The sequence below is a fragment of the Epinephelus lanceolatus genome, chromosome 4, assembly GCF_041903045.1.
Source record: "Epinephelus lanceolatus isolate andai-2023 chromosome 4, ASM4190304v1, whole genome shotgun sequence".
NCBI classification, from domain to species: Eukaryota; Metazoa; Chordata; class Actinopteri; order Perciformes; family Serranidae; genus Epinephelus; species Epinephelus lanceolatus.
In genome coordinates, this window is record NC_135737.1 from 24,306,413 (window position 1) to 24,324,869 (window position 18,457).

Genomic DNA, 18,457 nt, shown 5'->3' on the forward strand with positions numbered 1-18,457 from the left:
AAAACAAGACCATCTAAATGCACATTGGCAAAACTGCCAAAGACTCAATTAGTCTTGCAACCAAAGAAACTTATCTTAATATATGCAGGAGGCAACAATTACTGAATGTGGAGAAAAGATAATGTATGGTAGATATGCAGTTGTGATAGGGACCATTACCTGTGCAATGTTTTGTTGTGTTGTGTTGGGAAAGGGTTACTGCCTCAGGCGAGAGAGGTCAAGTATCTCCAGGGTCTTGTTCACAAGTGAGGGTAGAATGGAGCGTGAGATGGATGGCGGTTTGGTGCAGTGTCTGCAGTGATGCGGGCGCTGTGCCGGACTGTCATGGTGAAGAGGGAGCTGAGCCACAAGGTGAAGCTTTCGATTTCCTGGTCCATCTACGTCTCAACCCTCACCTATGGTCATGAGCTCTGGGAATTGCCCGACAGAATGAGATCGCGGATACAAGCAGCCGAAATTAGTTTCCTCTGTGGGGTGGCTGGGCTCAGCCTTAGAGACAGGGTGAGGAGCTCGGAGTAGAGCAGCTGCCCCTTCGCGTAGAGAGGGGTCAGTTGAGGTGGTTCGGCGCCTGCCATTAGAGGTGTTCCTGACATGTACCACTGGTAGGAGGCCCCCGGGGTAGACCCAGAACACGCCGGAGGGATTACATATCTCATCTGGCCTGGGAACACCTTGGTGTCCCTCAGGAGGAGCTGGAAAGTGTTGCAGCCCCTGTGACCCAGTCCCAGATAAGCAGATGAAAATGGATGGATGTCTTGTTTTGTTGTGTTTGTTTGTTTGTTCATTATGTCTATGAAATCCTGTAGAAAGCTGGATGCTAAAATCTGAAAGCCTGGTGGTAACCACTTTTGTAAAAAATCATTATTTATCCCATTAGAGATACTGAATAATACACTGACAACCGAAATACTGAGAGAGATTTCAAATCAATTCAAGGATATATTACAGGAGCTGTGCACAGTATCAAGAGTGTAAAAATTCCCCTAATGATATCAGAACATAAAAAGGCATTAGGCTTGACCTTGAAAAGCTTTGCACTTGTGAGGGACTCAGCAACTTCCTGTTGGAGGTAGAGTGTTTTAGATTAAAATATTACAGGAATATTTGCCCGTGTTATCCAGTAATGCAACAAACCCGGTAGTTAGAGGGTGAATTAGTGTATATTTAATGCTGCATTTAGGGAGAAAGAGAAAGGAGAACAGTAAATGAGTTTATGCACACTATTATGCTGGCGGTAATTATTTTGATTTGCATGCTTTTAGGAACCAAGAAAACAATTAGAAAGGCTATTAGCTGAAAGGACTGAAACAGCACTGGTACAAAAACTAAAAAGACTATGATATTCAAGGAAAAGCAATACAATTTTTGTGAACTGAAATTATGGGAGAAATTTTAAACCTAACCTCTATAAAAGCAGAGTACAAGGGCCCAGACACACCAAACCAACATCAAAGAACTAGCTGTGACCATGGATGGATTACTGAGCAAGCCTAGGGGGCAAAGGCCTAGGGGCACAGAGTGTCAGGGGGCCCCTGGCATTCACTTGCAAAATGTCAAATGTCGATTTAACACACACCAACCAGGAAGAGTCAAAATGACCATAAAGAGACATATAATGACAAAAAAGGCACAAAACAACCACAGGGAGACACAAAATGGCCACAAAAGGACACAAACCCACAAAAAAAGACACAAAACCACCACAAAGTGTGTGTCTTGCTCCTGTGCAGGAGAGATATGGGTCCCTCTGCATATCTGGGTCCCATTGTCTCATAATCTGTCCATGGTGGCGACAAAGGCCACAGTTGCATTTCCTCACATCGCTTGTGTCTCAGCCAAAAAGTTGCACTTGAACACACCACAAAAACTACAGCCAAGAAGCCAACTAATGCCAACTAACGTACGTTCTATGTACAGTACAGGCCAAAAGTTTGGACACACCTTCTCATTCAATGTGTTTTCTTTATTTTCATGACTATTTACATTGTAGATTCTCACTGAAGGCATCAAAACTATGAATGAACACATGTGGAGTTATGTACTTAACAAAAAAAGGTGAAATAACTGAAAACATGTTTTATATTCTAGTTTCTTCAAAATAGCCACCCTTTGCTCTGATTACTGCTTTGCACACTCTTGGCATTCTCTCCATGAGCTTCAAGAGGTAGTCACCTGAAATGGTTTCCACTTCACAGGTGTGCCTTATCAGGGTTAATTAGTGGAATTTCTTGCTTTATCAATGGGGTTGGGACCATCAGTTGTGTTGTGCAGAAGTCAGGTTAATACACAGCCGACAGCCCTATTGGACAACTGTTAAAATTCATATTATGGCAAGAACCAATCAGCTAACTAAAGAAAACGAGTGGCCATCATTACTTTAAGAAATGAAGGTCAGTCAGTCCGGAAAATTGCAAAAACTTTAAATGTGTCCCCAAGTGGAGTCGCAAAAACCATCAAGCGCTACAACGAAACTGGCACACATGAGGACCGACCCAGGAAAGGAAGACCAAGAGTCACCTCTGCTTCTGAGGATAAGTTCATCCGAGTCACCAGCCTCAGAAATCGCAAGTTAACAGCAGCTCAGATCAGAGACCAGATGAATGCCACACAGAGTTCTAGCAGCAGACCCATCTCTAGAACAACTGTTAAGAGGAGACTGCGCCAATCAGGCCTTCATGGTCAAATAGCTGCTAGGAAACCACTGCTAAGGAGAGGCAACAAGCAGAAGAGATTTGTTTGGGCCAAGAAACACAAGGAATGGACATTAGACCAGTGGAAATCTGTGCTTTGGTCTGATGAGTCCAAATTTGAGATCTTTGGTTCCAACCGCCGTGTCTTTGTGAGACGCAGAAAAGGTGAACGGATGGATTCCACATGCCTGGTTCCCACTGTGAAGCATGGAGGAGGAGGTGTGATGGTGTGGGGGTGTTTTGCTGGTGACACTGTTGGGGATTTATTCAAAATTGAAGGCACACTGAACCAGCATGGCTACCACAGCATCCTGCAGCGACATGCCATCCCATCCGGTTTGCGTTTAGTTGGACGATCATTTATTTTTCAACAGGACAATGACCCCAAACACACCTCCAGGCTGTGTAAGGGCTATTTGACCAAGAAGGAGAGTGATGGAGTGCTGCGGCAGATGACCTGGCCTCCACAGTCACCGGACCTGAACCCAATCCAGATGGTTTGGGGTGAGCTGGACCGCAGAGTGAAGGCAAAGGGGCCAACAAGTGCTAAACACCTCTGGGAACTCCTTCAAGACTGTTGGAAAACCATTTCAGGTGACTACCTCTTGAAGCTCATGGAGAGAATGCCAAGAGTGTGCAAAGCAGTAATCAGAGCAAAGGGTGGCTATTTTGAAGAAACTAGAATATAAAACAAGTTTTCAGTTATTTCACCTTTTTTTGTTAAGTACATAACTCCACATGTGTTCATTCGTAGTTTTGATGCCTTCAGTGAGAATCTACAATGTAAATAGTCATGAAAATAAAGAAAACGCATTGAATGAGAAAGTGTGTCCAAACTTTTGGCCTGTACTGTATGCATTAGAGGAAATAAATCTCCATACCAACAGGTGGCAGTAGTCTGTACTCTGATGCTAGTTAGCCAGTTAGCACATTAACAACACGACCTGATGTTGAAAGAACAAACTATATTTACCATGTGCCTGTAAACAATAACAAACAATAACTAACCATTTCTGCTAAAGAGCTCAGTGGCTAAAAATATAATCGTACCTAATATGACAAGTGTGTTTTGATCTAACATCCTCTTGATTTTAGTCGTTTGTTTGCTTTTCCCGCTTCCGTTTCTCCTCCCGTGGCCTGACCTGAACTGCCAATCACATTGATTTTTGTCACTGACAGGCTCCACAAGCTTCGACACCAATTCAACATGCCGATTTAGTCAAAAAACAGCTGACAACTAGTGCCAACACTGCGGGGCATACCACAAAACTAAGGAATGGACGCTTAGCGACAACTCGAAAAAGGCTGATGATGATGTCCTGTCAGGATTATTACTGAATTTCAGAATTGCATTTTCCGAATGACAATTTACTCCAGTGTGACAGAACTTGAAGAGAACCTTTACTGATAAAATATACATTACAAGTAAGAAAGGCAATATGCCTATGCAGTTATGGCTCCACATGTGAAATCCATATGGAGGAGCTAATACATGCTGTTAAGTGACATACAACTCAGTGGGAAACACATAGTGACACATTGCTCAGTGACAGACTGCTCATGATTATACCAGATGTAACTGACTCAAACCAAACACATATCAGATAAGGAGAACTCTTAGTTTGGTAGACTGTGAGTAACACAAAAAGATTTTTATCTTAAATACTGAGAAAGCCCTTGATAGCGTATCACAGGCTTTCATTGTGTCTTTAATTTATGCAGTTTGGGGTTGAAAGATTACCTACTTTAATCACTATTAGGAACTTTGAAATATGTGTATTTGTATAGGTTATCTGTGTCTGTGTCTGACTATAGTTTGTACCACAGTATACATAATGGACGGCGATGCACACAAGTAACAGCATGTATCATGGCAGTAACCCTGGAAATTATGTCCCTATTGGATGATTCTGCAAGGCACAATTTAACTCCAATGCCAGCAGTCAGTGTGAGTGCACAAAGCAGTGTGCTCTTTATGTAGTGAGGCAGAAACTAAGGGTGTGGACGTCAGGGTGGTGGTTTCATTCCACAGACCAGAATTCACACACAACATGGCCTCCTTTGCAGGAAGTTTCAAACAGCCATAGGCATTGATCATAATCCAGGATTTTGCAGGATCATTCAGTAACAATGATCTGTGTGGTAAAAGGGTTGCCATGTACTCAGCTGCTCTCCAACGTCATGATACACAACAACAAGATCTCTGCTGGAGTGAAGGCGCAGTTATTTTGTTGCTGCGTGGTCCCTCTCTGTTGCCATCTCTGCGATGATGAGTTATGAGGCCACGTCTGAGTGGGATGCAGCAGTATCTCACACCTGGCAGTCCAGGAGGGATCAATAATTGATCTGGACAGTGTGCCACCACCTGCCAGGATCCCTCAGGGCTCACATGTGCGCACGTGTATTCCCAGAAAACACAGGCACACACACATCTTTTACTGTAATGATCCATACACAACCAACCTGAGTGTGAAATGGAGCTGTCACTCAGTCATAGTCATCAGATGTCAGTTTGTGCTTAACCCCGACAACACTGGTGACCTGGCAGACTACATGGCGGCCTCTTAGGTCAAACTGTATGGGCTGTAGATCATCAGTGGCCGTGTTGATGCTTAGGTGGGACTGAAACCTGCAGAGTACTCTATGATAGCCCTGCCTTATTTTGCTGTAACATAGGAGGTGGTATCTTTTCACAGATGTTTGCAGGTAGGAGAGGGATTTGCTGCGGAAGTAGAAAACAGTCTCCCCTTTTCATAACAACCATCAAACCCCTTTTCTTTCTTTTTCTATCTCATTCAGCCCATCCTGGTTTAATTTGCTCCGTAAATAAACTCCCACTGCCTCCATTCTCTCTTCTCCCCAATCTCTGGATGTTTAGTCGTTTATGAGAGAAGGTGGAAAACAGCAGGTGCGAGGCCCTCTCAAAACACCAGAGAAGTGATCCAATTTGGTGTGGGCAGTAAATTGTGTGGACATCTGCGCACTGCACGGCGCGGAGCTGAGCACAGGGCAGGGTGGATGCATATCTCTGCCTGGCTGTACTGCTGACAGGGCACAGAAACAGCCATGGAGAGGTGCCAGGGAGGCAGCAGAGAGGGAGGGAGAGACTGGGGATCGGGACCTGACATTCTCTTAGAGTCTCCGTCTCTGTATCTGAGTCTTTAACCAACGTGGATGTTTTCTGCCGCGTTGCAGAAAGACCAAGAGGGGAGGGTTAATAGGGTGGAGGGGAACGTGAAGAGGAGTGAGAGGAAGAGAGAAAAGTCTGACCTAAAATTCCAGTTCGTGAGAGATGTGGTAAGTTTGAAAATGAAATTACATATCTCACCATCATACAAACCTTCAGGTCTGTCCCTTTTGATTCATGAAAATGGTCTTCATGTTGCTTATACAACTCTGGCTATAACATAACAACATCGTCCTTTACCGCAGACTGACCCAAACCACTGTGACTTAAGCAGCAACTACAGCGACAACCAGTGTGGCTCATACACAGCAGTAACATCACACAATCCTGGGCCTGAATCTCTCCTCAGCCCCACAGGACGCCTCTCCAGGCTGGGCTAATTGAACAGATTACAAACCTTCCCTTCTTTCCCTCTAATTAGCATTAGTGTGCATGGACCAAATGGGTCTGGACTAGGGCTCTGTCCTCCACTCTTGCAGGCGATTAAGATCTCCTTCCACAATAGTGACTCTGGTCATAACTTCATTAACTACTTGGCTGACTTTTTTCCAACTCTGCTGGTTCCAGTCTCCCCGAGGAGGGTTGGTCTGAATTTAGCTCCCCGACAGCGTTAAGATCTTTGATTGGATTTCACATTTTCCTCACAGTTTTCTCAGCTGCTAACTGTTATAGCAAATACTTGTTATTTATGTTCTCTGCTATATGTATTCAGAACCGTATTGGTTTTGAATAATCAGGTTTGTCATTGTGATCACCCCTCACTTGTAACTGTAGACTCAGAAACTATCATTTTCATCAGCACAAGCATGGCCGTAATCACTCTGATTTCTGTAGTGACTGTCAACATTATCATTATAGCTCCATTTTCATCTTTCCCCGACTTCTTCATCAGTGTAATACTCTTCCTCCTCCCCCTCAGTAATACTGTTGCCTCCTCCTTGATCACATTTGTCGCTGTTTCTACACCACCCTCACTTTCTTTATGTTCATGGCCATATGTACATATTCTGCTCTGTTCTGTAATTGCTAGTTTGGATTTATGGCGTCTTGATGAATGCTTGGCCGTGTGGACTGCTGTTTTCAACTGAACAATGCATTTAGCCTCTAAAAGCCAAGCTAGATTAAGTAAATTTGGTAAATCTGAGTCCGTCCTCACTGGGCGACCACTGTACACTGCAGACACTGTACTGCAGACTGAATCCCGACGTGCTTTCCATTCAAATGAATCTAATAGCTGTGAGTGCATGTATATACATTGGACAAGATGTTGCTCTCACAATTCATTTCACACTTCGTTACCGAGTGAAATTGTTGGCTGGATATACAGTGTGGAAGGGGAGATCAATACATTACAGCCAGGTATTAGTGGTGCAATCCAATACACGCGCTAGGGTTCGACTGATTGTGTAAACACAATTACAAAAACATGATACAAAGGTGCACGGTTATGCATCACAGCACAAGAACACATATCACACCTAAAGTATACATACACGTGCCAGCATTTCCACACACACATGCATATAGTAGTTGCCTTGGAAATGAAGAGCAACCAGAAATTCGAACATGCACTCCTCTTTGTTCCGCTCCTCTTCACTCACTCAGTGATTTGAATGGAGTAAATCATCATTGTGTTTAGGAAGGAGATTGATGGCTGGTCTCAATGGTTTGGCCACCCTTTCTATTTAGAACGACAGGTCAGTCGGCCAGTTAAGGAGCCGACCTGTATTGTGGCCATCTGACATCTCCATTCATCATCACACAGTGTGCATCCTGCTGCTGCAGTCTCAAGGCACAGGCTGCTTTGTGTGGCACTTTGTGTGTATGTTGCAGCAAATGTGGAGGGAAAAAGTGTATGTTCATGTAGGGTTGGTGCTATGTTATAATAGAGTTATGATGTGATTCATGTCCTTTTATTACAACATTTCTGGGTATATTAGCTCATTGTGGGCAATGTTGCAGGACTGTTTTATATATACAATATATACTACAATAATAATAATAATAATATATAAGTATTTTTATTCATATAAAGGTACTAAACCTTGTGTTCTGTTTGAGGTCCTGCAGACCTGTAATGGCCGTCTTTAACGGCTCAGAAATATACTTAAAGGGACAGTTCATAACCTGTGGTGCTATTTATCAAACTACTGTAGATTGTTTTGGTGTGAGTTGCCAAGTGTTGGAGATATCTGCCATAGAGATGTCTGCCTTCTCTTGAATATAATGGAGATGTTAATATTAATGGCATCCTTCTGGGCTGAGCTGTGATGTTAACTTAGGTTTAGTGTTTTTAGGAGAGCTAACAGTGGATGCACTATGGATTTTAATAATAACTACATACCAGACGCCAAGATGGCACCCATTCATTCCAGTGGAGTTGCTCATCTGGCGCACACACCAAAAAAATTTCTCCTTACTGTATCAGGTTTACTTACGCAGGATGTACCCCACTGAATGTACACAGTAGTGTTTCAACCAGTGGCCCCACCCCCAAGTTCCTGCTTGGCCCATAGACTTCACATTGTGATGACATCACCAATTTTTAAAACACTTATCTCGGCTTTAGGAAAGTTTACAAATATGAAACTTCCATGGATCAAAAATTGATAATAGAAAGATTCATAATTGACCTTGCTTGTAGTTCCAGGTGTTCTGTCAACAGTTTTACAGACGTCTTTTTTTATAATGGTGGTCCATGGGGAAAATGCTTTCTTGACTGCAGGGGATTTTTTTGCTGCAGTACCAGGAGTGGCCACCAGGTAAAGTTTGCTGCAAGGGTGAGCGGCTTTCCTGGGGGCCCGGGATGCATGCTTTTTTCTGCACAGTGATACATTTGGTGGGTGTAGTTTGCTAGGAACAAAATAGTTCCTACATGAAACTCACAGCAAGGTCTTTGATTTATCTTTGTCATGTTTCTAGAAAGAGACATGGCTGTTGAGGTTTTTAAATGTATTTTTGTGCAGTTTGAGCACCACAAGCCGAATGCTATCTAGTTCCATCATATTAGAGAGAAGGCGGACATCTCCAAGGCCGATATCTCCATCACTCAGCAACTCACACCAAAACAATCTAGACTGATAGATAGTGCTACAGGTAAAAGGAAAAATATGGGGGTTGAACAGTCCTTTTATCATTAGGTTAATACACATTTTATCGTCCTGAGACCCTGTGTCCTCACATGAGGACATCACGTTTTTGGTGTATTTTACCTTATACTTCATTCTACGTAAAGCCACTACAAGGAACTTTTAACTGGATATGCAAAAGTCTCTTGTTTCTGCTGATGTCTGTGCGTGACCTACAACAGCAAATGAGACCATCGGTGTGAAGATAAGCTATTTCTATATAGTGTACATCCATACCTTTAGAGACGAAGCGATTTATGGCACTCAGACGGCACGCGTCATCTTACCTAGCTGCTTACATTTGACTAGTAGTGAAATGAAATAATGACTCTTATAAATAGCCGCTATTCCTCCTCCTCGACCCGACGTCCGCGGGGAGTTAAAATAGCAGCAATCATCGGGTAAAAGTTTTGTGAAAGCACTGGACTCACCAACAGTCAGCCACGTCTCAGTCACACAGAGAAAATCCAATCCTCGGGAAGTCAGGAAATCCTTCAGAATAAACATTTTGTTCGCTATCGATCTAGTATTTACCAGCCCAATCCTGGCAGGAGCCGGCAAGTCCACGGCTTTAGCCGTCCAGGGAGCCACACACAGAGGCCGCAGGTTGCGTAGATTCACCCCGCGCCAGCGGGGACAAGGAGAGCAGGGGCCGCGGGGCTGGAACACCTCATCCGGGCCGACGACAGGTACCAGCCAGGCGTAGACAGGGTCCAGCGAGTGCCGAGAAATAAAGAGGCGAGGCACTGCTCCATACTCAGTCCAAGAAGCCGTGGAAGTGCTCGCCAAACAGGCCTTCAGCCTTACCAGCCGACCGCTGTGTTTACCCCAGCGGCAGTGGCGCTTACACCGGAGAGGTGGAGCTGGGGTGCGGCAGAGGTGAGCTGGGATCCCCGACAGGAGCGGGGACAAAGTTTTCCCGTCTTGTTGTTTCATTCATCCCCAAAACAAACACATGCGCGAGCCAGGTAAGCGTCTTTACGACAATACTCGCTAGAGCTCATGGGAAATGTAGGCTTCATTCTGGCAAAACACTACCGCTTTTGTCCACAGGGTCGCCAAAATCAACTCAAAATGAAAGTTCCTTGTAGGGGCCTTTAACCTGTTGTCCTCATTCGTGGACACTTTTTGTGCCATCTAGTGGTAGTAAGAGCACAATACACTAATCCATGTAAAACAAGATGGCAGCCATCTCTGCCAAGTCAGTCTGTAGCCTGACACAAAAGTTAAGGAGGTCCAAAACCTGATCAGATTTTACAGTTGAATCTTGTTTATTTATGATGAATAATGTCTGTAGTTTGATATGACAACAAATTTGACCAATTTCAGTAACAGTAACAAGCTGAGATGCTATTAATTATGAAGTTCTTGTTTGAAGATATTGGGACTTTATTGTCATCTCATTTGAGGACATTGAGACTTCATAATCGTCTTGTTTGAGGACAATGGGACTTAATTATCATAGACAGTTTTTAATTTTTTATACTTATCAGGTCCCATTGATCCCAAATAGCTAGGAATAATTAAGAATGCATACCAAACCAAAGTTCGGGTCTCAGGAGGTTATGTGAATTGATGATGAAAATGATTTTAAACTTTATTTCTATGAGTGCAGAATACATTTTGTGGTACAATGAGGCCAAGTTACGTCTTCAGACTGGCTTATAGAACAAGTTAAGCCTTTGCAGAACTATAGAAGATGTAATATTATGTAAGAATACGACTTTGAAGGTTTTCTAGTCAGTTATAGTTATAGAATTCCTCGACAGACAAGATTTTCTCAGACAGAGCCTCTCAGACAGTGATGGGTCAGTAAATGCTATGTTATTTTCCATTTACCCTTACATGGATCTAGACATTGCTTTCTTAGAGCCTAGCCATATGATTCTACTTGGCCTCAGGTAATAGATAGTAAAGAGTATGTGGAGAAGCTATAGGGAGTCGTTTAAGCGGTGCAAGTGTTTAAGGGGATACATTAAAAAGATATGTGGTGCAGTATAAAGATTTCTTTCAAGACAGCCAGGATTGGGTCCTCTTTATCTGAAAAAGACATGACATGGTGAGAGACCTGGGTGTTGAGTCTATTGTCTGGCCTCTTGTGGCCTCATGTCTCTCATAACCAGGCAGGACATTTCCCATCTGCAGGTCTGGCCTTGTACCACAGTCATGTTTCTGACGCTTCATTTTCTGTCGTCTGGTTTCGGCCTGAGTCTTATTTCAAGGTGAGCTCATCCCCTCGGTCCCTGAAAAGAGAGAGGGCGAGGAAGGGAAAGTGAGGGTGAGAATCCTCCAAGGTCACTTTCGGTGTCTCTCCGTTAGAGTTGGTGAGTTCCTGACAAGGCAGAGACAGTTTCAATTTCTCACCAACTGTCAAGAGCGCCCTGTTTTTTAAACGCATGTGAGACAGATATAAGCAGAAGAAGATGTTCCCTGACTTTTTGGTATTATCTGAGGGGCATTCTTTTCTCCGGCCTTATCTCTCTGTCAGTAATGGGCCTTCAGTGATTCCTGCCAGATAGCTGTTGCGGATGGACTGTTAGGCAGGCAGATAGAGCAAAGCTTTCCCAGATACTGTAGATCTAGACCTGGCTGTTTTTCCGCATGTTTCTGCCCCTCGGTGATTGGTAAATCTCACTGAATGGCACTTTGACAGACACCGCACCTCTGCTTCTTAGTAGATTGGAGAAAGAAAAAAAAACAGGTGATGACTGAAGTGTTGCACGGTGAACTTCGTTTGACCACCTCTTCAATCAAAAGTACAGTAAGTTATCTTTTTCTTCCAGGTGTGATGAAGATATGTGTCAGAGAGCTTTGATGTGACACATCCCGGACATCTTCATCTGGTGCTCCTGACTTGGAGCTTGTTGTTGCTTTTATTGTTTCATGGAACAATCCACTGAGGGGAAGGATGCCATGTCAAAACTGTTTTCAGAGGCTTTGACGCTAAAGGGGAATGCAAACTTCAAAGAAAGGAAACTGTGTGCACGCCTGTGTGTGTGCAAGAGTGCCCTAAACAATACTGGCCTCCTGTTGACAAGTTAATGATAAGTTAATTGCCTGGTGAGCATATATTACAGTCCTCGCATTCTCTCCAAGATAAAACCCCCAAAAGTATATCCTCCTTGAAGGCATTCAGTTAACTCTACAACTCTTCACTTTACTTGACTATGACCGATTAATGTTTGGGGAATTGGGGAGAAAAAGCAGAGGGGAGGAATGGAGGGGCTTATACGGGAGTTGAAAGCAGAGGCGGTGAGGAATGAGAGTAGAAGCAATAGGCTGGACTCCTGCTGTCTCCTCTTTGGGGAGATCCCCACTAGTGCTGTCCTACTGTAGTGGAAGGACAGGCTCAGTCAGGGGTCTTTGAAGTACTGCTCTGTTATTACATGGACTGGTTTGTCCTTTGTGCTGCTATTATACAGTCAACGCACCATAACCGGAGACAGCTCCCATCCCTCAAACAACTACAAATCTAAGCTGCGTCAGAGCGGCCCATGCAGAGCGGAGAAAGATCCCCAATAACATCACTGAAGCTCAACGCAGCGCTCTTGTATTTCCAAATGTTTGGCTTACCACTCAAGAGACGCAGATCCAGTTCTTAATCATAACGTTTGTTAAACAAATGCTTTGGAGTATGTTTCACTCCTGCTGTGGATGAGATTGGTTTATCACTAACATTTAACTTGATCTCCATTTCGGAATATGAAAATTACCAGCTGTTGTGAGAGGAAACAGAATACAACATGAAGATATCATGCTATGATGGTGTTAACCCCTCTTCAGCTCTGATGCTGCAGCTGCCATCTGCGTGTGTGAGTGTCTGAATGTCAACTCATATGTCTAGTATAGTGTTTTTAATCACAGGAGAAATACAACATATTTTTCAATACAGCTGGGCAATATATCAAAATGATATTGATATCGTGATATGAGACGAGATATCGTAGATTTTGGATATCATAATGTTGTAAGTGTTGCCTTTTCCTGGTTTGAAGGCTGCATTATAGTAATGTGATTAAATTTTCTGAACTTAACAGAAAGCTCAAGCTGTTCTATTATTTGCTTAGTCATTGTATCCACATTACTGGTGATAATTTAACAAAAATCTCAGTGTTTAAATATTTCGTAAAAGCACTGATAGTCAACCCTACAATACTGTCGCAACATTGGCATCGAGATATTTGATTTTCTCCATATTGCAGCACTAATTAGCAACAAGTCTGTTGTCTATTGTCTATTGTCTCAATTAACTAATAAATCCTTTAAATGTCAAAAGCCCAAGGTGAAGTCTTTAAGTGGGTCCAACCAACCACACAACCCAAAATTATTCAACGTTCTATCAAAGAAAAGCAGAAAATCCTCCTATCTGTGCAGCCGGCACCAGCAATTCTTCTGACTGACTCATCAATTAATCAGCTAATAGTTCTACCTTTACTGCCATTACTACTCTATCAAAGGTGTAGATACCTGAGGTGCATTGATCCCACATCCAAATTTCGAACGTGTGCATTTGTTCCCTCCAGTCAAAACTCAAAAGTAGCAGAGGACTTTTATTTTGATAAAATTAATGTCATTCCCACCATAGTCTGAGTGGGCGGAAGTTTGCTGCAGAGATCAGCCTCTCATTGGGCGGAACGAGCCACCTACTGAAGTCCCGCCCTACCACCTCCGGTTGTGTAGCAGTTTTCAACTAATTTTTGCGGTGTTTGATCTTGCGGGGATGTAGCCATTTTTCTGCCATGGTTCTTGTCCTGTAGGTGATATTTTTGTGGGCGTGTTACACCAAAACCTGTTTCACCCAGGCAATATTTTTGCAAGCGCACAGTTGCTGTGGCACCGCCCAGAACGATTGTGATTGGTTGAAAGAAGTACAAACAGCCAGGGCGTTTCTTTCTCCAATCTCAAAGTGAGAGTCGGCCCAGCCAGACTTTTCTTTTCTTGAGAAAGGTCTGGTGAGCGAGACTATTCCCACCATAACCTGATGCAGGAAAGGCACAAATTGGTGCGTAAAAATTTACTGGAATGCAGGAAATTAAGTGTTTGATGCGTCAATTTCCTGGCGGAGGATCCCCAAACCCTCCACATCATATGTGTCCTCCCTGATGTCAAAACGAAAACCTACTCTGCAATATTTATCCTGTCTTGGTGAAGCTTATAATCTTCAATTTCAGTTGCCAAAGTGTTAAGATAGGTTGATAATGGTCATTTCTCAAGGCTGAAGCGTGTGGTGATGTTGCACTGGCTTGAATTCCAGAGGTCTGATTTTCTGCCAAACTTAATTAGAAACCTCTATCGGCTAAAAAAAAGGCAGCATGTCAGTAGTGTTGAAAGTTAACCTTTAATGATGTATAGATTGTTGGAGAGATTGTGAGCTCCTGGTGCACTGCTGGGGATTTCCCACAGCGCTGTTAATCTAATATGAAACTCTCTGAGCAGTATGTGATATTTGATGTGTAGGTGTTTGATGATCAACTTGCCCTTTGTGCTAATATTAAAGAAGAATGTTGTATTTGTGTTGATGCCTTTAATATAACTTTGTGTACAGATTGTGTTTACCTTTAAACCTGCTTTCTGTGGCTCCCTGCACAACTTTTAGTACGAGTGACACAGTCTCAACCCAAACTGAGATCGTCAGTCTCACACTCAGGCTAGATTTATTGCAGGGCTGTTGCATTGGATTGCATTAGATGGTACAGGTGTACCACTAAACTCTGCTGCTGATGAAAATGACAGCCTTTGTTTGGTGAAGCCTAATAGTCCCTGAGGGTTTTTTTATGTGATATAAAATAACAGATCTGGAAATATTCTAAATTCAGAACACCAGAAGTATGTTTAATAATTCACCTAGATAGTTCCCCCCTCTCTTCTCTCGCTCCCCCCTCTCTCTCTCTCTGTCATTTGCAAGGTCAGTGGGTGCAGAAGGTTGGGCTTTAGTTGTGTTCTGTCGTCGTCACTTTCTCCTCAGAGCTGCAGGCTGCGACAGAGAGCCGGCTTATATAGAGACAGAGCCTCCACAAACACTCAACCTGTGCCAGCCAGGGAGCAGCAGCATGCTTGTTTTGCGCTTAGTTTTTAAGTCTTGTTTCTCGGCAATAACTGAGTGATAAGGGCCGCCTGGTTTTGTGGAAGCTCTGAAACGTGCCCACAATATAAGGGGACGCACTTTACTCCGAGCCTATTTATTTTCCAGCTGACGTGGGAGCGAGAGAGCGCAGGCTGCTGCTGGACTGTTGGTTGGGCATCTGTGTGTGTGTGTGTGTGTGTGTGTGTGTGCTGGGGAGGAGAGGAGAGGAAAGAAGCGGCGTTGACCTGCTGGGATATTTTTAAGACATCTGCGCTGTTTTTTCCAGCAATCAGGCAGGACTGTTGTCTCCTGTGTGGACAGACTACACACTCAGAGCGATGACTGTACTGAATTACCCACCGGCTCTCTGTAATTTCTCCAGCGAAGCCAGCCCCACCACCTCCACCCGCCCTTAGATTCAAGCTGCTGTGGAACAAGTCAGCACCGTCACCGTTGTCTAACAGCTGGGGTTTACACTTTACAATGTCTTGAGACGCGACGGGGAGGCTACAAAGATGATGACAGTGAGTATGGGCGCGTTTAAATGGCAGTGATGTTGCATCCAGGCTACTTTTAGCTCTGTCTCCCCGGGTGGGTTTAACTAATGCAGGCGGTGACTTTAATTCTGGGCCGATTATAGTGTATGGAGAGGGGGGTCAGTGTGGTCACAGCTGTAGTGGGGTGTCATCTTCCGTGTGATAGTGTGATATTGGGCGTTTCTGTCACCGCTGTTGCCGGGGGGATATCAGCTTCCTCCTGGGACTTTTTGGGAACATTACATCATATGAGTAGCCTATGAATGGCACATTGAAGGAGCGCACGCGTATTAATTCAAATGTTTATATCATGACGGATGTGTGTTTGTAAATCAAAAGCCCACCTTGATATAGATTATATGTTGCTGGATGTGATCATGCAACTGTCATGCGTGCAGCCTGGAGTATACGCTCGACGCACGCAAAGACTGGGCGTATGTGATGATGCCCCCAAAGCATCTAGAGACCGACAAGGAGTTGTGAGGGTAGTCTGTGACATAAATTAAACGCCCCCCAGACGCTCGCCCGGCTGCGGGGTGGGGATCGGTGCAGCTGTCAATTTGCATGTATTTTGTGGCCAAATCCAGGCTGTATGGTCCGCCTGCCTGCCTGCCTGCGCTTCGGTTAATCCCACAGCGGATCAGCTTTACCGCTTCAGCCTGCCGTCTTGCAGCGCCTTCCCCTTCTCTCTCATACACACACACACACTTTAAATGATTACATTATTTTAATCGGGCTCATGTGACCGTGGTGTATTGAAGCGATAATATCTGGAAGCGCTTGTTTTGAAGGCTGCACACATCGGGATAACACTTCAAGAAAAAAAAAAAAAAAAGGATCGGTGACCGAGATTTGAAACGCGATCGCAGCTCGGATAGTCCGCTTCTATTTAGTCTTCCCACTTTGGAGAGGAGAACCCACCCTGGGTTCCTGGATCCGTGGTTTTTATAGCACTTAAAGGGTGACAAAGCCGAGATGACAGACTGGTTCACACACCACAGGGACTGGTGACCGTGTGGTGATCCAGCACGTTTGATGAGCACGTCGGTAAGGTTGTTGTACGCTGTGTCATGATACATCCACACATTGCACAATCCGTGTGTCATTTTTAAGCCTGAACATTATATTTTACAAATTCGCATTAATCGTGACCGGGGTCGTTTTGCTTTAAAATGCCAGGTCTAAGCGATTTCGCAGCATTAGGCCATAAGTAGGCTGGTAATGTTGTGTTTCCTAAAGTCCTCCCCCTGCAGTTGTAAACCTACAGGGGCTCCTGGAGTTTCTCGTGTCAGGAACCCACAGATTATTGGAAATGTTCTTTGGAAGTAGATGTGGGGTTGTAAATATCACCACTGTCTAGACTGGGGAGCAAAAATAAAACAGCATCATACATTTTGGCACTGGTCTTATTCATGAGTGAGGTAATAATACTGAAATGTAACTCCCTCTGAACACCCTGGAGGTCCCAGCACCCCAGTGGCAGTGCAATATGTTACCAAGACTTTGTAATATTACTACCAAGTACAGTTTAGCTATAGGTGCCATAGGTGTAGCTTCCAGGGGGACACAGGGGCCACGTCCCCCTCAATATTTAGAACAAAATTAAAGACAGTTGCACAATATTTGATGTAGTAAAGGCACAAAAGTGCATAAAAATTCACCAGACTGCAGGAAATTAAGTGTTCGATGCCCTTGGCCAAGGCAAACATGCCTCTGTGGCCCCATTTGTGCCACCCTGCAGCAGCTTTACCTCTATTCTCATGGAGAAATGCAAGCTCCTCATCAAGGAGTGGCTTATGTCTCTACTCTGCATCAGCAATTTGTGTATCTCCTCTCCAAGATGCTGAGTCATATTGCTTTGCCCAACATAGATATTTTCTGCATTGGGCTTTGACGTCAACAGCCAGTGTCTGTACAGGTGTGGTCCAGCAGCCATAACTCAAGGAAGCTCATTATAATTAGGATAATACTGTATGTGTTGCAGTTTCTTCCGCTTGAGTCTTGTGCAAAACTGCTGCAAGTCCTCCTGGTCTCAACCAGTAATTAGCAATCTTCATAATTAATTTCTTTTCCAGAGCAACTCATAATGTGGATCACCGAGGAATGTGTTGTTCATTTCTCTTTGCCCTGAGAGAAATTTTGCTGCTCCTTGCTTTTCATTAAGTTTTAAAAGTGGTGTGAGGCACTATGATAATGCCTTCCTGCGGAGAGAAAGACTGATAACACGGCAAGAGGAGGCTCAGGTCAGGTGGAGATTTGTGGAGGGCTGTAAACAACGCGGACGTTTTCATTAGCTGTGAACTAAACAGTCAGATGGTGATTGGGGCTCTGCAGGAGCGACACAGTCAAGGTTAGACAACAACTCTGGACTCATCTGTCCATGTCACGGTTTGGTGTGTTGTGTATTGGAATGTCAGTGTCACTCACTCTCACCCCTCACAACACCCTGTTTTCTCCCTGTGGTGCTGTACAGATGTAGCAGTGGGTGGTGGGATATTATTCTGACACATTCAGCAACACCGGCTCCGCCTTCACTGTGTGTCAAGTGTTGCACAAGCCCACACGCACATGTAAACATTCACCAATGCAGAGGAATGTATGATCACTCAGCATAGTCGAGTAAGACTGGGGAGCACTGGAGCAGTGCAGTTGTACAGCAGAACACAAGACAACACGTCCAAGAGAGACACAAAATTCTGTGCAGAAAGGAAGTTCATGCGGGACAGGAAGTGCTGTGTGGTCGGCAGTCTCAAACCACAACACTGGTGTGACTAATCTAAGTCTACACACTTCCCTAAATTCTCTTTTAATTTTCCTCTTCTCCTTCCTCTTCCCTGTCTTTTCTCTGTCTT

The 18,457-nt window shown here is 44.1% G+C and overlaps 1 protein-coding gene across 3 annotated transcripts in view; it reads left to right on the top strand.

Moving 5' to 3' along the window:
• Nucleotides 1-18,457, top strand: part of schip1 (schwannomin interacting protein 1) — a 293,359-nt gene that overhangs the window by 223,888 nt on the left and 51,014 nt on the right. Inside the window, exon 1 of one of the 3 annotated variants that reach the window (XM_033631320.2) lies at nucleotides 14,995-15,593. The exons of 1 other annotated variant lie outside the window; for it this stretch is intronic. In XM_033631320.2, the coding sequence (XP_033487211.1) occupies nucleotides 15,585-15,593 (9 nt within the window). In that variant the 5' untranslated portion in view covers nucleotides 14,995-15,584. Of the gene's footprint in view, nucleotides 1-14,994; nucleotides 15,594-15,810; nucleotides 16,653-18,457 lie in introns of those variants that run through there. One more of the 3 variants, XM_033631319.2, reaches the window with a different exon arrangement.